The sequence below is a fragment of the Rattus norvegicus genome, chromosome 8, assembly GCF_021556685.1.
Source record: "Rattus norvegicus strain SHRSP/BbbUtx chromosome 8, alternate assembly SHRSP_T2T, whole genome shotgun sequence".
NCBI lineage: Eukaryota > Metazoa > Chordata > Mammalia > Rodentia > Muridae > Rattus > Rattus norvegicus.
In genome coordinates, this window is record NC_141541.1 from 104,267,493 (window position 1) to 104,292,490 (window position 24,998).

Sequence of the window (24,998 nt, forward strand, 5' to 3'; positions counted from 1 at the left end):
CCAACTGGTCCAGCTTGCTTTCCATATACAGACCAGGCTGGTCTCAAACTCAGAAATCTGTTTTGTCTGCCTCAAAGTGCTTAGGATTAATGGTGTGCTCTGTCATGCCAGCTAAGCATTAGTTTTAAAAAGTCTGGCATTATGTATTAGTTTGTTTTTGCACCACTGGAATGGAACACAAGTCCTTATACATGGTATGCAAGCATTCTATTACTGAGTGACCCCTCTAGCCCGTATGCATTTTTTAAATTGGTAATAATACATACTTTTCACTGAGAAAAGACAGTTAATGTATAGGACCACACTCTAGGGTTAGAGTGGAGCTAGAGGTAGAATGCTTATCTAGTGTGTTGGAGACATAAATACCAGAGTTTTTGCCTCCACTAATGTAAAAGTAAAAACAAAATCCAAGAAACTTCAGTTTTAAGTTCTTACTCTTATATCCATGAACACGGTATATACCTAACTTTTCTTTAGATGAGGTGGGGGCTCTCAGATTTTGGTGAGTGTTTAATGAGATGATATATAATAGGTGTTAGTTGTGAGCTAGGAAGTAGATGATAGAGTGATACTAAAATTGTGCCACTCCTCACTGTTAACTCATTTGCTCCAGTGTCTCCGTGTTTGTGTGTGTCTTTACATTTTAAGTGTTAAAGAAGATTTTTATTTCGTTTATTTTCCTGGGTTCCAATACCCTGGGCTATTTCCCAGCACCTGAGCACATGGCTGTGTGACAACAGCATTAGAACAACTGTTCGGTAATCTTGTTTTTGTGGAATTATAGTTTCACTGATAAGATTAAAGAATCTCTTAGAGTTGCCCCTGTGTTATAATCATTTGTTGACAAGAATTATATTGATCACATAATCATGAACATTCTTTGGGGTTTTGAACTACTTTTTTATTGTTCTTGCAGTACACAAATGGTTACAACCCTATTCCTGCTGTTTATCTCTCAGCTATACTCATGGTTATCACATTTTTCTTTCTAGGTTTTGAGACTAATTTTAAAAATTGTCAATCTGATATTCCTAAAGAGACTTCCACTTATAAAATTGTCAGTTTATGAACCACTCCTGCTTTTTAATGCATAAGCCTGATAAACACAATAGGTTATAAATGTTCTGTGTTTGCAAATAATTACCTGTTTGTAGGAATGTTTCCTATGGAGTGTGATTAAGTAGCGATTAACCATTTGATTGTAATAGCCTAGTTCTGTTTGTAAAAATCTTACTGTTAAAAGCAACCTTACTATCTTGGCTATTACTTTCATTAACTCTGCAATTAAATTCTGTCTTTTAAGACTAACACTTGGAGGCAGGAATAAAAATAGCTCATAGGACTTTGCCTAGCATGGATAAGGGCCAAGACTCAGTCTTCTGCACTGTGGAGGCAAAAAAACAAAAAAACAAAAAACAAAACAAAACAACTTCTAACCTTTAAAATATAGAGAAGTCCTATTCCATAATTCTGCACTTCCCTTACTAAATAATTGTACCTTATGAGTATTTCATAGTCATCAGTAGAAAGAAAATGTATTTCTATTATCTCATCTTCACTTTTTTTTTTAACATTTATAGTTTTGTGTTTTCCTGTAATTCTTTACGGGATTTTTGTGTTTCCTCTTTATGGGCTTCTACGAGTTTACCTATGTTGTCCTATAATTTTTTTAAGGAAGTTATTTATGTCCTTCTTAAAGTCCTCTAACATCATCATGAGTTGTGATTTTAAATCAGAATCTTGCTTTTCCAGTGTGTTTGGATATCCAGTATCCTGGACTTGCTGTGGTGGGAGAGCTGGATTCTGATGATGCCAAGTACCCTTGGTTTCTGTTGCTTAGGGTTTAGGTTTTTGTTTTTGCCTCTTGCCATCTGGTCATCTCTGGTGTTTACTGGTCTTCCTGTCTCTGACAGTGGCTTGACCCTCCGGTAAGCCTGGGTGTCAGCACTCCGGGGAGACCAGCTCTCTCCCAGCAGGATCTGGGTACAGAGAACTGTGGCACAGGGTTAGCTCTGGGCGTAGATGTAGACCTGAAATTAATTATAGTTTTGCATTTACTCCTTACAGTAATTTTTAAGGAAGGCAAAACAAATATCACAATTTCTGTTTAACAGATGAGAGTCAGGTTCAATGAGTTGACTAGTGTTCACAGAGCAGACATCTTGCTTTTCATTAAGACCAGATACTAGCCACTAATACATTTGTATTATTTAATGAAAAAAATTAAAGTTAGATAATTCATCATTTAAATTTTTATCTTATCAGTCTTTAACTACTCTTTTTTTTTTCTTTTTCTCAAATCCAGTATCAAGTGTGAATTTTGAAGACTATCAGAGTGTAACTCGTTTTCTAGACCTCATACCTCAGGATACTCTGGCTGTAGCCTCCTTTCGTTCCAAAGCATACACACGAGCCGTAATGCACTTTGAGTCATTTATTACAGAAAAGAAGCAAAATATTCAAAAGCATCTTGGATTTCTACAGGTTTGAAATTAATATAGTTAACTTAATAACATTGGTGGTCATTTATGGTGACATTATTCTTTTTATTGACTATTCCAGACACTCCTAGGTACTAAGTATTTGTAATACTTAAGAGGCTTACTGACAGTGGGAAGAGACTGAAATGAATTTAATAAGATACCTAAGTGTATTGATGCATTTGTCCTGAATAAGGGGCAGTTGTCCTTAAAATGAGAGTAGGGAAATGAGTAAGTTCATGGCCATGATGTCTGATAACTATCATGATGATGATAATTATTAGAGGCATCTCCATGGAGTGGGGAAGGAGCATCTTGTATACAACAGTGCAGTGACAGTTTTAGAATGGCATTGAGAGATGATAAAGGGAAGCTTATATCACAGAGAACCCTAGAAGGTGTATACTGAGCCAATATGGTGATGCTTTGCTAAATGCCTGTAGCAGTTGTGGAGGAAGAGGATAAAGGGCTATAATTCAAGGCATTACTGTTGTCCTTGTGAGAAGCTTAGCCTCAGCTTGGGATGAGTGAATCAGGAGATGTAAGAATGCTGAAGAAACAAAGGTTTATAAAATCAGATGATGCTGAGTGAGAAACAAAAGAGAAAGTATGTGAGGCTAAGACAGGAATCAATATGATTCAAATTGGCAGACTTTGTCACTCTGACAGTAAAGTGTGGCAGAACTGGGAACCAGGCTGAGTGTGCAGCTCAGGGATAAACACTAGTCTGGTATGTACAAGGTCTTACGTGTGGTTGATTCCAGTACCACAAATCAACAAAGAACGCAGATGCTCCAGGCATGGCATGATGGTTTACACCTACAATCTAAGTATTCAGGAGACTGAAGAAAAAAACCCACCTAGAAAAGTTATAATTTTGGGATAAATTTTAGCCCCTTTCCTGTCTTTGTTCCTTCTTGTATCTATATTCATTGTTAAAGTGAGTTCACAAACATGTTTTGTTCCCTGTTTTTCTTGAGATAAAAAAATTCCAACTTTGTGTCACTTGCTCATCTGTCTTCCTGTGTGCGTGCGTGTGTGTGTGTGTGTGTGTGTGTGTGTGTGTGTGTGTGTGTGTCTGTGTGTGTACAGCTGAAAGTTGCTGGAGAAAATATACAGAATTTTAATAGCTGGTTTCAGTTTTAAGTTCTTGATCTTAAAAATCTATAATATTATGTAGCACTTCAACAGCGTCTTCAGTTCTCTATTTCTCTAATAAAACCACTTTCCCTCTCTTCAAGATGAGTATTTTATACCTTCCCTTCATTTTACCATTTCTACTTCAGTCTTAACTCGTGGTCCTGCCTGTTCATTTCGAAAGCAGAAGCCAAACCTGCAGCAGATCCTCTTAATCTCTTAATAAAGGCTCCTTTATGGAAGGCTCCCTGTCAGATTCTGCCCCACACTATGTTCTTATTTTTAAAGTTTTACTCCTTCAAAACGTACTTACTTTAGTATTATTCATTTCCCTTACTGACTCAGAGTGTTGTGGAGTCTATAGATATGGTCTACTTAATTTTTAAATAATTTTGAATTAAATCTTGATTCTTCAATAACTCCCTGATCTTACATTCTCTAACATGTCTCCTTTCTTTCTTTTTTTTTTCTTCTTAATAACCAGCTTTAAACAGAACTTTCTTTCTAACCCTGAAGTATCGTCTTTGACTCCTATTCCCTCTGCCTATTCTAATAAGACTTCTCACCAGGCATGGTGGTAGATATCTTTTAATCCCCACATTTGGGAGGCAGAGGCAGATGTAGTTCTGTAAGTTCAAGGCCTGCCTGGTTTACAAATTGCGTTCCAGGACAACCACAGAAAAATCTTGTCTCCAAAACCCAAACCAACCAAATAAAAAAAACCCCAAGATTTCTTTTTCTCTCTTTACTTTTAACTCTTGTTGTTGTTAGCTTGTTTGTTTGGGCTTTTAAGACAGGGTTTCATGCAAACAACCTTGCCCAAACTGACCTCTTAACTCATAAAGTGGCCAAGAATGACCTTGAATTCCTGATCCTCTTTCCTCCACCTCCAAATTCAGAGATTATAGCAGTATCGCACCATACCCATTTGTCTCAGCACTGTTCTTGCTAAAAAGATCAGTGGCCTCAGTGTTACCAAGCTCAGTCCTTATTTCTTAAACTTGCAGTATCATTTGACAGACCTTTATTTTCTCATCAAGACTTGATTTCAGCCAGATTTGGTGGTGTATAGCGGTAAACCCAATACAAGTTCAAAGTCTTCAAGGCTAGTTTGGGGTCTATACGACCCTGTCTCAAAACACACTTAGAAGTTTTCTTTTGTTTTTTAATCCAGGAGACATTTGCTTTTCTTTCATGGCTTCAGGAATATTTTCTTCCCCAGAATTCTGTTTTCACTGGTTTTTTCTTACCAGTGCATAACCCCTACCCGTCCCCCCAAAATACTTTTTGAGTCATAGATTGTACACAAAATGTTATACATATGCAACATGATATTTGTATATAATATACCCAAAATCTGTAATCATAATACTAGTAGTGTCATTACTTCTAAAAATCTCTTTATTGGTTTATATGTGCATGTGTTAAAGAGCATTTATTAAATTCTAAGCATTCAATAATATGCACTAACGTCAGTCAGTATGGCTTATTCATTTTTTATAGTGTAAATGTGTATGTGTAAATAATTCCCCAGTCTCCATTTCTCCTTTCTACTTCTGTGAAGAAGCTAAAGTAGTGATCATGTATATCCTTGTAATGGGTCTGTCTTATTTGCAACAAACAGAGAACTTAAGTGCTATTTTTTCCTAGTCTATTTTTAACTTCATTTTACTTTTACAAGTTTTAATTATAAAGATCTCTAGCAATTCCCAACACTCAGGCTTGCTCGGTTATCCAAATTCCAGTGCTGGTGCCGAGCTGTCCCATTATGGCAACATTTGTTCATTCACAGTTGTGGCAGCAAGTGTGACCATCAAGGTCAGACATCTTCCCACATGCTCCAGCTGTAGATGTGGGCTTACTCTTGACTACTTTTTCTTAGCTCTCTATCACATTTATCCACATATCCTACCACTTCTGCCTGGTTCCATACTTTACCTCTTACAGCCATTCTCAAAATAATAAGCAAATACTCTTGCTATTGTAAGCTATTCAGTTTTTCTGCTCAAACCATGAGTAGATAATGATTTTTGTTGAAATGAACACCAAAAGTTCAGCATCTGCCATATTGGAAATGTGCATGATAATCACAGTCAGCTACAGTTTCACATCCTTCAGGACACAGTGCTAGAAACAGCTCTGGTGGGTTCAGATGTCCCCTGACACTGCACTTCCTTGCCCCAGAGGTGATGCCCCGCATGAAACTTCCCATGAGTGTGATCCTCCGCAGCCCCAGTGCTGGCGAGTGTGTTCAGGTAGAAACCCCAGCATCTGTCTTTCCCTTCCATTCTGCATATTTTTTAGCTCTAATATCTTTCCTCTGCCTCTGAAGAATGTCGTTAATGAAGCTAGCTGCTTTCCAGATTACTATCTTTAAGCCTAAATAGCTCCTATAAGCCAGGATGGTGGTTTGGTCTTGGTGGTCATTTGTGGATAGTTTCTTTTTCACTTGTTTATTCATTATAGAGGTTTTGTTTGTTTGCTTGCTTTCTTCGACAGGGTCTCATATGGTCCAGGCTGGTCTTGAACTCAATAAGTAGCCTATTCCTTACTGTTCTTGCGTCTACTTTACAAATGCTGGAATTAAGGTGTGTACCCCATACCCCATTCCCAAATTATGAGTCACTTGAATTTTAAACTATTTTCATTTGTATTCAAAGAAAATTTCAGGATATGAGGTTCTCTGCAGTCTTTAGGATCAATAGTAGTTACAAATGTCAATTTGTATTTAAGTGGAATAAAAGTGTCAAGGTAACAGGATGCCCAAAAATTGTAATTTTACTGTGATTCTGCCTCAAATACTTGTCTTATTTTCAGTAAAAAATTTTCTAATGCTGTTTCCATATGGTTTTGGCTTTTTTTTTTTTTTAAATTATGTTTCTCCCTCTTGATTGGGGTTTTGTTTTTTTCCTTTTTTTTTTTTTTAATGGATGAACAAAGAAATTGTATGCTGCTATGCATGAACCAGATGGAGTGGCTGGAGTAAGTGCAATTCGAAAAGCAGAGCCATCACTGAAGGAACAGATTCTTGAGCATGAAAGTATTGGCTTGCTGAGGGATGCCACTGCCTGTTATGACAGGGCTATTCAGCTAGAACCGGACCAGGTAAAATGACCGATTAAAAGCTGCTAAGTAAGAATGATGGCGGTCTTGGTTTCAAAACTGTATTGCTCAGTGTCATATGTATCTGGAAAATGTTTAACACTAAATTTTAATTTCCAGACCATTAAAATTAGAGACTTGTACTTTATGGTTTTGGAAATTCTTTCTAATGCCAAACTTCTATGACTTTAGAAATCCCTTAAATTAGGGCTATGTAGATAGCTTAGTCAATAAAGTGATTGCCATGCATGAAGACCTGAGTTCAGTTCCCAGAACTCCCATAAAAATATCAGGTATGGTGCCACGCACTTGTAATACCAGCACTGGGGAGGCCGAGATTTTTGGGCCTCCCTAGCTAACCAGCCTAGCAGACTTGGAGAGCTGCAGGGCATGAGAAAAGGATCTGAAACGGGGGTGGGGGAGGGTGGATGATGCAGCTCTTGCAGAACAATACCCAAATCTGACCTCTAGTCTACACATGACAAACACACATGTATCCCCATACACAACTAACACAAACATACAGACAGACAGACAGACAAAATAACTCTCCCAAATTAATTAGAGTATACTTATACTGAAAAGTACATTTAGTAATGCTATAATTTATTTGCTCATTTTCTTTTTATTTCATTTATTTATTTAGAGCACGGAGAGGCATGGTGTCATGTACCTCAGTCTGGCCTCCCACAAACTATCTTCTCATGTTCAATTTAATTAAACACATGATGTTTAATTGTGTTAATTATCATCTTGACAGAATGTAGAATCTTTTTGGATATGAGCTTATAGGCATGTCTGTGGGGAATTATTTTGCTTGCTTCAGTTAATGGGTAGACCTGTCTTGACCGTGGGTAGGACTATTCGCTGAGGGGTTCTTGAATTATATTAGGTAAAGAAAATGAGCAGAACAAGTACCTTAGAAGCATTGTCTCCTGAGTGGTTCTAGATCCCATCAAGTTGATATTAAATTAGCCATGATAGCATTAGAACCCTACATCTATATTAATAATGTTATATCTGTTGACTTATGATATATAATCTTAAGCAAAATATTAAAAATATTGAGTACTTTTGTGTTCTCTATTTGATCTGAACCAAAAATTGGAACACATATGGAAAAATATAATAAATTCAACCAAAATTATTTTTTTCTGTTTCAGTATGTTACAACACTGTGCTGCTACATAGCCAAGCCAGATAGTTGCTAAACTAGGAGAGGTACAAGCAGGAATATAGGAAATTAAGATATTCTTATTTCCTCAGTTATATTTGAAGTTAAATTATCTTAAATGTTTTCTTTTAATTTCTAGATCATTCATTATCATGGTGTCGTGAAGTCCATGTTAGGTCTTGGTCAGCTGTCCACTGTAATCACCCAGGTCAATGGAGTGCATGCTAATAGGTAATGCTTTATTAAAGAATAGTTTTCTTTTATTATTCTGGATAGGAACTTTTTGATTTACGAATTGCATGATTTTATACTCACTAATGTAACAAAACTTTATGCTTTGTTTATCATATACTTTTATGATGTTGGAGATAGCACCAGAATTATTATAGGGCAGGGTTTGATGGGAGAAGCATGCATATGTGGAGGTCAGAGGACAGTTCTGTGGAGTCACTTCTCTCCACCCTATGTAAGCCTCAGCTGTCAGGCTTACATAGCAATCTCTCTCTCTATTAAGCATTCTTGCTAGCCCTTTCCCTACTTTTTAATCTTTCATCTCCCAGTTAAGAGATTCTAGAATCATTGTTGAATTAGATTGTTCCTTTGTTTTGTTTTATTTTTCAAAACATAGTTTCTCCCTGTAGCCTTAGCCATCCTGAAATTCATTCTGCAGACCAGGATAACTAACCTCAAACTCAGAGATCCACTTGCCTCTGCCTCCTGAGTTTTTGGATCAAAGGTGTGTGCCATCTGCTGAGCCAAATCAGCTGTTTCTTTAAGGCAAGAACTTTTCAGAGTTCACCTGCCATTGATATGAGTAGTTCCCTAGCTTCAAAACTCATCAGAGTTCTGACGATAGTATTAACACCAGTTGTTTATGCTGGAAAATTTCTGAAATACTACTATAAAATTGACTTTATCTAAAAGATCCATAATTCAAAATCAGTAGTAAATGTACCATCCCTCCAACCAAAAACAAAAAGTCTGCTCATGGCAAAGATGAAGATTGAACATTTCTTCCAATTAAAAGATTAATGAGGAAGTTATCTCTGCTCTTGAAAATGTTTTCCCTAAAAGCAAAAAAAAAAAAAAAAAAAACAAAAACAAAAACAAAAAATCCCTGTTTTGTTATATATCCCAAACCCCAGCTATTCTAGGCAGGCAAATTTGGTCCACAAGGAATGGATCTCAGTCAATTAGAGAATAATACAAATTGTGTTTGTAGTTTCATACTTTAAAGCAGTTTATCTAATGTCTGTAAGTTAAAGTCTGTGATTAATAAGGACCTCCATTTTACCTTGAGACAGAAACACTCACTTTAGTTTGTAGTTATCACAGTGGAAGCAATAGGCGAAGCTATGCAGATGTGAGGAGATTGCTACATGCTGTGCGTGTGTTTCTGCAAGTTGAAAAACACCATGACTAAGGGATTATAGGAGTTTGACAAGGGACTTTGTGGTAGCACAAATTGATGTGTTAAGTTCTTTAAACAATGTAAAATTAATTCCTTTTGTTTTCTGTCTAGAACCTAATACATCTCAGTCTTTGGGTTGTGAAAAGGCTCTGGTCCTGTCAATAAAAGGATACTGTATCATAGTAAATCAAAATGGTCAACAAGGGCTCATATTATTCTTGGGAGAATCTCTATTTGCATTTAAACAGTTTTTTTTCTGTGCTTAACTTATACATAATTCCATTTAATTAATTCATTTATTTTAATAATCTCATCTTAATCCTCATCATTTGGTTCTTTTGATATAAAGCTTAGGGTGACACATCTCTGATACTCCAATAATAATCTTTTTTTAAAGATTTATTTAATGGGGGTTGGGGATTTAGCTCAGTGGTAGAGCGCTTGCCTACCAAGCGCAAGGCCCTGGGTTCGGTCCCCAGCTCCGAAAAAAAGAAAAAAGAAAAAAAAAAAAAAGATTTATTTTATTTATGTGAGTACACTGTCGCTCTCTTCAGATACACCAGAAGAGGGCATTGGATCTCAGTACAGACGGTTGTGAGCCACCATGTGGTTGCTGGGATTTGGACTCAGGACCTCTGGAAGAGCAGTCAGAACTCTTAACCACTGAGCCATCTCTCCAGCCCCAATAGTCATATTTTTAATCTTGAAATTTTGATACTTTAGCATCTGATGCTAAGCTTTTAAAATTGTTTTGGTTAGACTCTAAAATTTTAAGTGTTTATTACTTTGCTCTTAGTCTTGCTCTACATTAGTTTGGGTAATATTAATATTTAGAAATTGAAGTATCTTCAGTATACTGCTGTTTTTAGACTTTGGGGAGAGGATGTTTTTTCAACAGGTCTCATGTAGCTCTAGCTGGTCTCATTCACAGGGCAGCCAGGGATGACTAAGCTTGAGGTGCTCCTGTCTTTACCTCTCAAGTTCTGAGGCTCTGACTGTGCAGCTTCACAGAGGGTTTATATGACCTAGGGTCGTGTGCATGCTGGCACGTGCTCTCCCAACTGAGCTGAACCCTAGCCCTATCTGAATGTTTTTATTTGTCATATTTTGCAACTTTGGTGTATAAAAACCAAGGAGGCCTTTAAGGATATTGGTCCTAATCCAGCCTTATTACTTTGTTCATTTTTTTCAGTGTTGTTTGTTTTTTAATAAAATGGGTATATCTATCTTTATGTGATGTTATTAGATAAGGAATCATCATTTTAAGTGTATACATACATACACATATATATTTTAACTAATATTAGCAATAAGTCAGATTCCTTATCTAAAATTATATACTTAAAAAACTGAAAAGCTAGCTTCTTCTGTGCACTTATAACCCAAAATATCCCTGTCTCTCCTAGTGTCACCTTAAGTAGAGTCCTTAGAGGAAAATAACCTATTAACTGGGAGTGGGTGACTATTTTAGTTTGTTTGTCTATTGCTATGATAAAACATTTACGGAAACCAACTTGGGAAGGAGAGGGTTTTATTTTGGCTTACAAGTTATGGTCCATCATCAAAGGAAGCCAAGGCTGGAACTCAAGGAAGGAATAAAAGAGAAGAACATGAAGGAACTTTGCCTCCTTGCTTAACTACAGTCTCACACTTACTTTCTTTCTTATGCTGAACAGACCTCTTATGCCCAAGGATAAAACCACCCATACTTCACTGGGCACTCCTGTGTCAATTAGCAATCAAGACAATGCCCACATAGATAGCCACAAGCCAGTCTGACTCGAGGTTCCCTGTCCTCAGGTGTGTCAAATTGACAACTAAAGGAACCAGGACAATGGCACCTACCTGTATTGCAGTTCCTCTGAAGGTAGAGTCAAAAGGATGGGATAACAAGCCTAAGAGTTTGGAACCAGCTTTGCTAACATAGCAAGGTCGCCTTTTAAGAGATAGACAGGGGGCTGGGGATTTAGCTCAGTGGTAGAGCGCTTACGTAGGAAGCGCAAGGCCCTGGGTTCGGTCCCCAGCTCCGAAAAAAAGAACCAAAAAAAAAAAAAAAAAAAAGAGATAGACAGGGAAGGAGAGCAGAGAAAGGGGGAAGGAGAGGAAGAGAGAATTTTTACTAATTTTGCAAATCAAAAATTCATAAGTAACTGAAAATAGACTAAGAAAACATAGACAGTTGATTTTTTTTTTCATATATGTTGTGAGTAACTTTCTTAAATCCTTCTGTTGAATAGCCTATGCAGGCTCCAACTAACTGTCCATGACCCTTACCAAAAATCCCAGATTTTTTTTAGAAGTGCATTACTCTGCCTTAAATTAGCTCTCTTTTGTGCATGATCTTGTTTTAAGCTAAGCACACAGATTATTTTATAAAGAACAGTGTTATTATTGGGCAATTAACTCTCTTCTAATATATGCCAAAATTCATTTTGTCACAAACAGACATTTTTAAACATATCTATGAGAAATAATTAGTGGAGGGCCAGCAAAATGCACTGGGTAAAGGCGTCTGGTGCCACATCTTATTGAGTTGGGTTCAGTCTCAGTGACCCACAGAGTAGAAGAAACGAACTCACATTACCTTCATGTGTGTCCTGTGACACATATTCATATGTACACTAATGAACCAATGGATGGATGAGTGAATAGGTTTCTTTAGAGTTGTGTTCCGGTGGTTGCTGAGTCCTTTGTTCGGTTGCTTGGTTGGTATTTCTGTAACAGTCTCACTTTGTATCTCTGACGGCCTCACACTCAGAGGTACACCTGTCCCTGTCTCTGAGTGCTGGGATTAAAGGTTATGCTGTCATGCCTGGCTTAATTTTTAAGAAATTAGTGGTAAATGTTCTTCAGCAACAAAAGACTAAAATCTTTTTGGTTGTTTTAGGTAATTACTTTGTGTCATACTGTGAAATACAATATAAATAAAACAGCAGTAAATAAGTAAAATATCTAAACCTAGAAAAATATAAATGATGCTTTAAATGTAAATAGGTTTCATGTAGTTGATATGCTTCTCTCTCTCAATAGGTCTGAATGGACAGATGAATTAAACACATACAGAGTTGAAGCAGCTTGGAAACTGTCACAGTGGGATTTGGTGGAAAACTACTTGGCAGCAGGTAAAATTACTTCTTAAAGCAGCTTTTCGTTGCTATAAATATTCCAACTTAGATATTTAGCAAATTCACAATTACTCTGGCCCATCTTATGATTGTCTGTTTAGTTGTTTGAAGTGGAACAGAACCATCTGATAAGTATTTCTTCTGACCTGTTATAAAACCAGCAAAACCGGCCAGCTCCTGGACCTGCTCATCACAGCATTTCTTGCTTGTTTTTCAGATGGGAAATCCACAACGTGGAGTGTCAGACTAGGACAGCTACTGTTATCAGCTAAAAAGAGGGACACCACAGCTTTCTATGACACACTGAAACTAGTGAGAGCAGAACAAATTGTACCTCTCTCAGCTGCAAGCTTCGAAAGAGGCTCCTACCAACGAGGATATGAATTTATTGTCAGGTATTTTGGGGAATACCACTTTTATATTTCTCATTTATATAGGTCAACTAGGACAATTTTTACATGTAAATAATTCTTATAATATTTTTGGTATATTACTTAACAATATAAATTGACTCTTTTATTCTTTTTTAAATATCCTAACATAGTCGTCTTTAAGTCTACTTACTCACTTGAGGAAAAAATGGTAAAAATAAATGCTATAATTTAATTATTATTAAATTTAAAAGCCAAATATAATTCTTTGTTAGAATTTATTATATTCCGTATGATATTCAATAATACCTTAATGAAACCAGATATTGGATCATTGAACTTAATTTCATTCTGTAGCTACTCAGCTATGTTTGTTGTGCCTTCAACACTGAGTCATAGATGCTGAGATAGATGACAGTATCATGGCTTCTATCACCTAGGAAAAATTAATTATCACTGTACAGGTTTGGTTTTTACTGTATTTACTATTTCAGGCCCTCTTACTTTACCAGTATTATATAAATATTTTATTTTCATTTATAATGAATATTCTATTTTCATGTCGGCAGTAAACTTTAATTCTGATACATTTGAACTTAGTTTTTGTATCCTTCCTTCAGTTTAATTCACAAGAATTCAGGGATAACATCAAGGCACTGAATGTTTTAGTGTGAATGCATTGTTGTTTACACTTAATTTTAAAACATGTTAAAAGTTTGTTTTTCATAGCAGATCTAAATGCATACTTCATATCTAAGGTTATTAAGACTGAATATTATATCATGTTCTGTCTGTCTTCAGGTTACACATGTTGTGTGAGTTGGAGCACAGCCTCAAACCACTTTTTCACAAGTTTCCAGGTGACAGTTGTAATGAAGACTCTCTGAACTGGGCAGCTCGACTAGAAATGACCCAGAATTCCTACAGAGCAAAGGAGCCTATCCTGGCCCTCCGGAGGGCTTTATTAAGTCTCAACAAAAGGTTGTTCATACTAACTTATAAAAAAAAAAAAAAGTGGGTTGTCTTAAAGTTAGTATCTTGTTCATACTTTCTTGGGGAGTATTTTTCTTTCTATATCTACATTTTCTGTTTTCAGTTCATAGGAATTCATTACATAGTTGAAACAAACCTAGACCATAATAATCGTTTTTGCTATGAACTGGAAAGATGGCTCAGTCCGTGGCTAAAAGCACTTGCTGCTCTTTCAGAAGAGCAGGGTTAGTTTCTAGGCATTCACATGGTGGTTTAAAACCATCTGTAACACTAGTTCCAGGGGATCAGATACCCCCTGCCCCCATAGGCACCAGGAACACATATAGTGCACATATATATATAAACAGACAAAATACTTATACACATAAAAGTTAATAACTAAATTTTAAGATAAAGAGAAATTTTAAAATGTTTAAAGAAAATTTTAAAGAATCAGTTTTATAGCCAAGCATGAAGTTTCATACCTATAATCTCAGTATTCAAGCAGCTGACACAAGAGGACTTTAAATGTCCAGTGAACCTTCATAGAAGACCTGTGTTAAAAAAAAATTGTGTGTATATTTTGCCTTTTAATTCTTTAAAATGTAACTAGCAAACATGTCTTGAGAGGTGAGTACCAACACAAGTCAAGAAAAAAGTCTTATGCAAGGATAAATCTAAGTAGAGTGCCTGTCTATCAAGTATTAGATTTGGTTTTGCGTCTCGATACAAAAAAAAAAAAAAAGAAAAACAAAACAAAAAAAGCCCAGATAGACGTATAAGACACTGATGTACAGTTTGTTGTAGCTTTACAGAGTAAGAACTAAAACCTTCTATGTTGGGGAAAGCTGTTTAAATTATTGAATATACTCACAAACATTATTTTTCTATGTTTTGCTATACTTTTTTAGGCCTGATTACAATGAAATGGTTGGAGAATGCTGGCTACAGAGTGCCAGGGTAGCTAGAAAGGCTGGGCACCATCAGACAGCCTACAATGCTCTCCTTAATGCTGGAGAGTCACGACTTGCCGAACTCTATGTGGAAAGGGCGAAGTGGCTGTGGTCCAAGGTACTGGCCAAGGGAACCTCGTCAGAAAATATTCTGTTGGAACTGTACATGTGTACCAAAGTCCAGCTGGGAAAACCCTCAATCCAAATTCAGAACTCTTTCTCATTTGTCTTCATTCTCTAGTCTAGGTAGAAAGGCTGCTGCTGCTGCTTTTAGATTTATTTTTATTCATTTTATGTTTGTGAGTACACTGTTACTCTCTTCAGACACACCAGAAGAGGGATCTGATCCCATTACAGATGGTTGTGAGCCACAGTGTGGTTTCTGGGAATTGAACTTCAAACCACTGAGCCTTCTCTCTGGCCCTGAAGACTGCTGCTTGTATTCTGCAGTCCTCAAATAAAATACCTTCCTATTTTAAGTCTTATGGTAATGCTCTCTCACTTTTCATCTGTCCTATATATTTCTGAGGAAAATGACCAATTCTCACTATATTTTACTTTCTAAAGGTATATAGGATATAAGTAGAAACTCCTGAGTATGTACTTCATAAATAATTATAACCTTCTCACTTAATGACTTTGGGAAATACTTTTGTGTGGACATGTCAGTACTACATGTTATCACCAGTCAGGAAAAGACTGAGCTTCAGAACAGACACTCCCAGCCCCCAGATTCCAATAATAGAAATAGGAGCTTTTAAAATATATGAAATACTTTCATAGACACTAGTTTAGAGCTAATAGTAGACACAGCTTGTTTTGTAGTTAACATTTTTTAGCCCTCTGTAATGCCAAATGTGATTGTAGAATCTTAGTGATGAGTAAGAGAGGACAGCAGAGATGTTACCTAGATGGACAGATGGGGAAAGTGGGGACAGAGCCTGTGTTAGATGACACAGGGTTAGTCTTTGTGTTGCCTAAACTCAATATTCCCAGAAAGGAACTCAGTAGCTAATAATACCCATTTCTCTTTTCACGTTGTTTATTTTTCTGAACAAGCCTCATTTCCATCCCCTTATCTAGAACAGATTTGGGCTTTTATCTTAACCTCTTCCTGCACCCTCACTTTCTACATCCAGTCTTAAGCTAAGCTTTTGCTCTTTAATTTTATAAATGTTTTTTGAATCATCTCTCTCTCTCTCTCTTTCCTCCCATTTTAATTCATGCCATTATTTTCAGCACCTAACAATACACAACCCTCTTACGAGTCTCACAATTTCTTTATTTATATTACTGTTGTCTGTGACCTTTCCAGAATACACTTGGAAACATACTGCTTGTTTAAAAGATTAAATTCTTCAAAATAGTCTTCATACATTTTGGATTAAGTCTGAACATTGGGGAAATACGCAAGTCTATTTCTGGTTGAGTGCTATCCCATCCCGTCAGCTTCTTTTGTCCCCATCTCACAAGTGCTTTATTTACGCTTCACCTAAAATGATACTGCTGGAGCTAATCAGCTCATACTGGTTATATCCCAGTAAGCTCATTGCAAATTGAAAAATACCTTAAAGTCAGAAGTGCATTGATATCCCAAACATTGAATTTTGGTAACAGTGTTAAATTAGTTCCTTTCTTCAGCTTTCCTTTCCCTGCTTTCCATCACTGAGGTCAACCTATGGCTGAAATCATTAAATGGAAAATCTCAGAAGTAATCCATATACTATTACCACTGTAGTGATAAATTTAAAAAAATATTTAAATATTAGATCACTACACTGTTTTAATTTCTTACTGTACCTTATTCATAAATTCAGCTTCACTGTGGGTATATATATATATTTGAGACAAAAACCTAGCATCTAGGGTTTTCACTATTCACAGTTTGAGGCATCCAATGGCAGTCTTGGAAATACCTTTTGCAAATAAGGAGGATTTGCATACTGATAAGTATCAACTGTTTACTTTTATCCGTAAGTAGACAGGCATCTATGGCTTACTACCATTGACCAGGCACTGCTTGATCATAGATAATAATTTAAAGTATTGTTTCTGCCTGATGTAATAGTATAGGCCTGAAATTAAAGTACTTAGGAGAAGAGAATCAAAGGCTTTCTGGTGTAAATAAGGAATTTTATGTCAACCAGGGTCATGTAGTGACCACATTCCAAACCCTCAGGTACCAAAATTAAAAGTGCTTCTTCTGGGGCTGGAGAAATGTCTGGTCATTAAAAAATATTTGTTCTTGGAGACTGGAGAGATGGCTCAGCAGTTAAGAGCACTGACTGTTCTTCTAGAGGTCCTGAGTTCAATTCCCAGCAACCACATCATGGCTCACAACCATCTATAAGGGGATCAGATGCCCTTTCCTGGTGTGTCTAAAGATAGCTACAGTGTACTCACATTTAAAAAAAAAATATTTGTACTCTAGCAGAGGTCCTAGATTTTACTCCCAGCATCCCGATGAAGTGACTTGAAATTGCCCGTCAACTCTAGTTCCTCTTCTGGCCTTTGAGTACATATGTAGATATGTGACACACATACACACGTAGGCCCACATTTGTACACATAGAATAAAATCTTCCTAAAATACCATTTACTAAATTGTGTGCCAGAAGAGTTTCTACTTGTTCACCAAACTCAGATTTTTTTGTTTAAGATCAAAATCAGATTTTTTTCTTTTTGAACTACTGCTCTTGTGTGCGCTCGCTCTCTCCCTCCCTTCCTCCCTCCACCACCCCCACTCCACCCCCGCATTTGCAAGACAGTGTATCCTTGCCCACCCTAGAATTAGGTCTGTAGACCAGGCTAGCCTTGAACTCACAGAGATCTGCCAGCCTCTGCTTCCCAAGTGTTTCTTGTTCTCTCTTACTTATTTGTACCTTTAGATAGATTTGGGGAACTTTCTTTATCCCTTCAAATACCCATCTATATTTATAAGTTATGACACTTAAACATGTTGGTGTTTTACATAGTTTGTTACCTCAGTTGATCATGAACTGAGGTAACAGTATTCTTTTTGTTTGGTTGTTTGGTTTTTTTCGTTGGGACAAGATCTAACTGTAGCTAAGACTGACCTTGAACTTGTGATCCTCCTATCTCCATCTTCTGAGTAGTACAAATATTATAAACAAACATCTTCATGCCCAATTAACTATGAACTTATTAAGCCAAAGATTTTAATTTACGGTTCATTGTTATTCCAAACCATCTAAATATTTCTTCAGTTCCTTGTACTTTAATTTTAAAATGAATGAGTAAACAAATGAATGATTAAACCATTCTATATGAAATGAGTCAATGCTTCCTTAGATCTTTAATAGGGAGTGGTAGATAAACTTGAGTTTACAAATGAATCAGTGAGTCAGAGATTCTTTGCCTCCAGAGTGCTTGGATTGAAGGTGTGTGCCAACATAGCCCAGCGAAGGATATATTTTAAATTAAAGACTTATTAATTGCCCTTTCATTTTAGGGTGATGTTCACCAGGCGCTTATTGTTCTTCAAAAGGGGGTTGAATTATGTTTTCCTGAAAATAAATCCCCAACTGAGAGTAAGCACATGTTAATCCATGGTCGAGCTACACTGCTCGTTGGCCGGTTTATGGAAGAAACAGCTAACTTTGAAAGCAACGCAATTATGAAGAAATATAAGGTATGTGTGTAATGTAAACCATTTTTTTTTTATTAACTTGAGTATTTCTTATATACATTTCGAGTGTTATTCCCTTTCCCGGTTTCTGGGCAAACATCCCCCTAATCCCTCCCCCTCCCCTTCTTTATGGGTGTTCCCCTCCCCATCCTCCCCCCATTGCTGTCCTCCCCCAACAATCTAGTTCACTGGGGGTTCAGTCTTAGCAGGACCAAGGGCTTCCCCTTCCACTGGTAATCTTACTAGAATATTCATTGCTATCTATGAGGTCAGAGTCCAGGGTCAGTCCATGCATAGTCTTTAGGTAGTGGCTTAGTCCCTGGAAGCTCTGGTTGCTTGGCATTGTTGTACATATGGGGTCTCGAGCCCCTTCAAGCTCTTCCAGTTCTTTCTCTGATTCCTTCAACGGGGGTCCTATTCTCAGTTCAGTGGTTTGCTGCTGGCATTCGCCTCTGTATTTGCTGTATTCTGGCTGTGTCTCTCAGGAGCGATCTACATCCGGCTCCTGTCGGTCTGCACTTCTTTGCTTCATCTATCTTGTCTAATTGGATGGCTGTATATGTGTGGGCCACATGTGGGGCAGGCTCTGAATGGGTGTTCCTTCAGTCTCTGTTTTAATCTTTGCCTCTCTAGTCCCTGCCACGGGTATTCTTATCCCCCTTCTAAAGAAGGAGTGAAGCATTCACATTTTGATCATCCGTCTTGAGTTTCATTTGTTCTAGGCATCTAGGGTAATTCAAGCACTTGGGCTAATAGCCACTTATCAGTGAGTGCATACCATGTGTGTTTTTCTGTGATTGGGTTACCTCACTCAGGATGATATTTTCCAGTTCCAACCATTTGCCTACGAATTTCATAAAGTCATTGTTTTTGATAGCTGAGTAATATTCCATTGTGTAGATGTACCACATTTTCTGTATCCATTCCTCTGTTGAAGGGCATCTGGGTTCTTTCCAGCTTCTGGCTATTATAAATAAGGCTGCGATGAACATAGAGGAGCACGTGTCTCTTTTATATGTTGGGGCATCTTTTGGGTATATGCCCAAGAGAGGTATAGCTGGATCCTCAGGCAGTTCAATGTCCAGTTTTCTGAGGAACCTCCAGACTGATTTCCAGAATGGTTGTACCAGTCTGCAATCCCACCAACAATGGAGGAGTGTTCTTCTTTCTCCGCATCCTCGCCAGCATCTGCTGTCACCTGAGTTTTTGATCTTAGCCATTCTTACTGGTGTGAGGTGAAATCTCAGGGTTGTTTTGATTTGCATTTCCCTTATGACTAAAGATGTTGAACATTTATTTAGGTGTTTCTCAGCCATTCGGCATTCCTCAGCTGTGAATTTTTTGTGCTCTGAACCCCATTTTTTAATAGGGTTATTTGTCTCCCTGTGGTCTAACTTCTTGAGTTCTTTATATATTTTGGATATAAGGCCTCTATCTGTTGTAGGATTGGTAAAGATCTTTTCCCAATCTGTTGGTTGCCGGTAAACCATTTTTTAATGGATTAAATGATTTTTAAGTCATTGAAGTATATATGAAGTGTATATGTGTAATAGTACTCAGGAAAACTGACTTTTTCATAAATAAAGTTCATAAGTATATGGAATTACCACAAATGAATACATGCGTGAAACCACCACCCCAGGTTAGAAATTGTTGCACGGTGAATCTACTTCTGAAGCCAACTACCAAATCCTGAGATAGTATAGTGAGCCCAAAGAGGCTATAAATTAATATAGGGTACTGAAAAATAGGCTTCAAAACATGGTGCTATGTCATTTAGACATTTTGCAGGATGGGGGAATTAATCCCTTAACATCATAAAGAAATCAACTGTTTGTCTAAGTCAGAATCTTCTTTTTAGGGTGGGGTGGGCAGTTGAAATCAGATCTTGCCTTGTATCTGGCTGGCTCAGTACTTAGTTAGGCAGCTCATACTAGTTTCAAACTCATGACACTTTTGAAAACCTCAGCAACCTTAATGCAACATGGTGAGACTTACCTATAAACAAACTAGTCACACTAAGCATAGGAGAAAATGTAATTTCATGAGGCTAATATTCATGAATATAACCTGACCTATCACACTGGCATAGGTTATATGCAAGAGTGTTCTTTTTGAGGTGGGTTTGGTTTGGGGGTTGGATTTACATGTGTTATTTTGAGACAGGATTTTACTCTGTATCCCATATTGGCCTGGAACTCACTTTATGAGTATCTCAGATTCTATGTATCCCAGATTTGTCTCAAAATTTACTGAAATCCTCCTGCCTCAGCTTCCTGGGTGCTAGAATTAGAGGTGCTGTTTGCACACCTGGCAAGGAGTTTATCAGCATCATAACCATTCTGATTGAATACCATGCATCAAACCAGTGTCACACACAACTTGAATTTGCTGTGATGAGGACTCTTAATGTTTAATGACCTATTAGTACTTCATGCCCCAGCCTCTGGTAAGATCTGCTTAGATATGTAACACATGTCCTTTTCATAGGATGTGACCTTGTTTCTGCCAGAGTGGGAAGATGGGCATTTCTACCTTGCCAAGTACTATGACAAGTTGATGCCCATGGTAACAGATAACAAAATGGAAAAGCAAGGCGATCTCATCCGATATATAGTCCTACATTTTGGAAGGTAAGTATGAGAACTTCATGTTTGAGATTTAAAATGGGATGAATGTTATCACATACCGCAGCATATTCAGCTTGTTTTCTGATTTACCATGCTTGGATTCATTGTACAATATAATTAGAATGTTTTTATTTTTCTTATGTTTAATTTATCTTTATTTTACATGTATGAGTGTTTGCCTACTTGCCTGCATGTATGTATGTTTACCATGTGCATGTGTAGTACTCCTGGAAGCCAAAAGAGGACATCAGACTTCCCTGGAACTGGGTCACAGTTGTGAACTGCCCTCTGGGTGCTGGTAACTAAACCCAAGTCCTCTCTATAAAAGCAGCCAGAACTAAGCCATCTCCAATCCAGAATATTTTTCTTCATAGTTTTTTTCTTTAGTCTTAAAAAATGCATTTTGTGTGTGTGGAGGAAAAGTTTACAGATATAGTTTTATTAAAAAAGGTGTATATAGTTACAGTTTTAGAAAATCAACAGTACTAGACTGTAGACATAACTGAGTAGTAGAACACTTTAACCAAAAAATTTTTTTTTTCTCCATCTTTATTAAATTGGGTATTTCTTATCTACATTTCAATTGTTATTCCCTTTCCCGGTTTCTGGGCCAACATCTTCCTAACCCCTCCCCCTCCCCTTCTATAGGGGCTTCCCCTCCCCATCCTCCTCCCATTACCACTCTCCCCCCAACAATCACGTTCACCGGGGGTTCAGTCTTGGCCAAGGGCTTCCCCTTCCACTGGTGCCCTTACTAGGCTTTCATTGCTACCTATGAGGTTGGAGCCCAGGGTCAGTCCATGTATAGTCTTTAGTCAGCTGTTGTCTGGAAACAGTTGGCCCATACCCATAGTCCCAATACTCAGGAGGATGTGACCGTCATTATTCAAATCACCATGTATAGTATTTCAAACTAAAACTTAATATATTTAATTGTTAAATTTAATGGTAATTGAGTATATTTTCCTAATCAAATCTAGTAAAACAAAACAAAAACCCAAAAAACAAAATAAGGGCATTTATTTTGAAGTTATACTGAATGAAGAGCTTGTTTTTTTCTTAATTTGCTTTTGTATTTTAGAGATAGAGTCCTTCTCTTGAACTCATACCTTGTCTCAGTGTTCTCAGTTCTGGGATTACAGGAGTCCGCCACCACATCTGTCAGGAGCCTGTTCTTGAACTAGGCAGAGGGTGAAATAGAGCTTTTTGTTTTGTTTGTGAGGTGGGGTAATACAGAGCCCAGGCTACCCTCAAACTCACTCTGTAGCTAAGCCTGGGCTTGACCTTCCTGATCCTCCTCCTATGGTTAGAATATAACTTTTAATTTCAGATGCCGATACATATAGATCTATGTGTATGTTTACATGTATATAAATATGTATGATATAGTCATGCTTAGTAGTTATATGTGGCAATTTATTAATTTTTGAGTACATAATTCTTGTATTCATGTGCTATTACTTTCTAGTGAAGGACTCTGACTTAACAGCAATAAATTTATTAAAATTCCTTATTTTTCAGTTTTATTATTTCTCAGTTAAATATTACTTTTCAGTAATTAAAGCAGTATTTATCTATTCCATATTAGAGTAACATTTAGCCAAATTTCATTTTCCTAAGGAAATTTAAATTTTTGAAAAATCCAAACTTAATTTCATCAATGTTTCTTGAGTTGTAGTTGCTAATAATTATAAATACTGTTGGTTTTCTTCATTGTGTTTTAAAGGAGAATTCATGGCTTGTTTATATTTTGAAATGGAATCAGAAACAAGAAAATTATTAACTCAATTTTTTTAAGGATAAACAATTTTTTTAACTGAGTATATACAGTATATATCAGGCCCCTTAGTATATAGAATGTACTCATTACATTTCTTAAATCATACTTCCAAGAAGGAAGGTATTTTACATTGTTGGGTTTTTTTTTCTGTCGTTTGTTTCTTAATGTTTTTGTTGTTGATGGGACTTTGTTTGTGATAGGTTCTTGCCTATATTGTCCAAGCTGGCCTCTCAGTCATAGTTTCCTAAATGCTGGGATTATTAAAAACATAGCACCACTCCATTTCTACAGCATATTTATAGCTGTGATACTGCAAATTTGGGAATTTTTATACTAGTATTTAAAGGTTTTATTATCAGATTTCCCTGTGTGTTTTGCCTGTAGTATGTATGAATCTGTACTGTGTGTGCTTGGAGCCTATGAACGTCAGAGAGGGCATTGGATCCTCGGGAAACTGGAGTAATAATGAGTGATAATAAACTACTATGTAGGTGCTAGAAATCCCAGGTCCTCTGCAAGAGCAGCAAGTGCTCGTGAGCGCTGCACCATCTCTCCAGCCTCTGTATTTATATTTTTAAAGAAGTAAAAAATAGCTATTGAGATATACTCACTTGAATACTGGAATGTACCTTAAATAGTTGTTATTACTGCTTTGGTGTGAAGGTCCTCAACAAGTTTAATTATATACTTAATGAAACCTTAAATATATAAAACATTTAGATAATAGTTTATAATAGAACTTGTGTGTAGATATAAAAATGAATGATACAAATATTGTAAAAAAAAAAAAACAAAAAAAAAAACAAAACAAAAACCAAAAGCTTGCCTGCCAGGGACGCTATCATTATTACAAAGACTGAGGATCAGGAGGATGTATTTTCTCAGGCTGAGCTTAACCATTGTACTCTAGCTGTGCTATCACATGTGGTTTGTCCAAATGTGGGAGTGTCACTGCATGATTTGTGCACACTTCCCTGGGAATGGATGGAGATGAATATGCACGTACTACCAGCAAAGAAGACACATGTAAAGGTCCTGTACTTTGGGAAAGTCTGTGGTAAAACTCAAGGTACTGGCTTCACGATTATAAACATTATCTCCTCTGCATCATCTGTAAAGGGGAAAAAACATGAAGAAAAATGTAGAAATGAAATCTCTCAGAAATAGAATGATTAGGCCTGAGCATTAAGCTTACTACCATGGAATACAACCTGAATACTTTAACAAGAAAAAATAGAAAGAGGGGAAGTAACCTACCATGAAGAAATGCCAGTACCATTGTTTCAGGGACTAGGGCTATAGCATAGTAGGTGGAGCGCTCTCTTAGCATGCATGAAGCCCTGGGTTTGATAGGTGCACCCTATACCCACCCACGCCTGTGCTCTCTAACCTAGGAGATTGAAGCGGAGGATTCGGGGTCTCATCCTCAGCTCACACGGAGTTCAGATCGATGGATAAGTAGATGATGTCATAGTTTTTATCAGAAAACTGCATATAACTGAAGTTTAAGCTTTTCCATTCTAGTTCATATAACCTACAGAAAACCTCTGTGGTAATTGTATTTCTTACTCATATATAATTGCAGATCTCTTCAGTATGGAAATCAGTTCATATATCAATCAATGCCACGAATGTTATCGCTATGGCTTGATTTTGGTGCTAAGGCATACGAATGGGAAAAAGGTATAACTTTATGTAAAATTTTTAAGGCACTAGGAAGAATTAGAACTTTGGTATAAAATAACATTTAGCAGTACAATTTCACTTTCTAAAAACCAGTGAATAATTTGATAATTAAAATATTTTATAATGGTGTAAGAAACAAAAGTGGGGGGCTGGAAGGATGGTCCAGCAGTTAGAGCACACACTGTTCTTGTAGAAGACCTGAATTTTTTTTTTCCTTCTTCTTTTCTTTTTTCTTTTTTTTCGGAGCTGGGGACCGAACCCAGGGCCTTGCGTTTGCTAGACAAGCGCTCTACCACTGAGCTAAATCCCCAACCCCCGAAGACCTGAATTTAATTCTAGTACCTATATCAAGTAGTTTACAACTACTTCTAACTCCAACTCCAAAGAGATCCAAAGTTTTTGTCCTCCACAGGTGTGTGCTTGGTGCATGTGTGTGCGCTACACCCACACAAACACAAGCATACTCTTGAAAAAAAATAAAAATTAATCTTATAAAAATAAGTTAAGTGTGACATAAAGGGAAAGATA

At 37.0% G+C, this 24,998-nt stretch overlaps 1 protein-coding gene across 2 annotated transcripts in view; it reads left to right on the top strand.

Annotated features, from left to right (window-relative positions):
- Atr (ATR checkpoint kinase) overlaps positions 1-24,998 on the top strand; it is a 97,449-nt gene that overhangs the window by 47,825 nt on the left and 24,626 nt on the right. The window contains 10 exon segments of one of the 2 annotated variants that reach the window (NM_001427167.1): positions 2,306-2,484; positions 6,558-6,722; positions 8,033-8,124; positions 12,335-12,426; positions 12,647-12,824; positions 13,602-13,781; positions 14,684-14,843; positions 18,198-18,377; positions 20,865-21,007; positions 24,370-24,467. In NM_001427167.1, coding sequence (NP_001414096.1) covers positions 2,306-2,484; positions 6,558-6,722; positions 8,033-8,124; positions 12,335-12,426; positions 12,647-12,824; positions 13,602-13,781; positions 14,684-14,843; positions 18,198-18,377; positions 20,865-21,007; positions 24,370-24,467 — 1,467 coding nt within the window. 2 annotated transcript variants of the gene reach the window in all.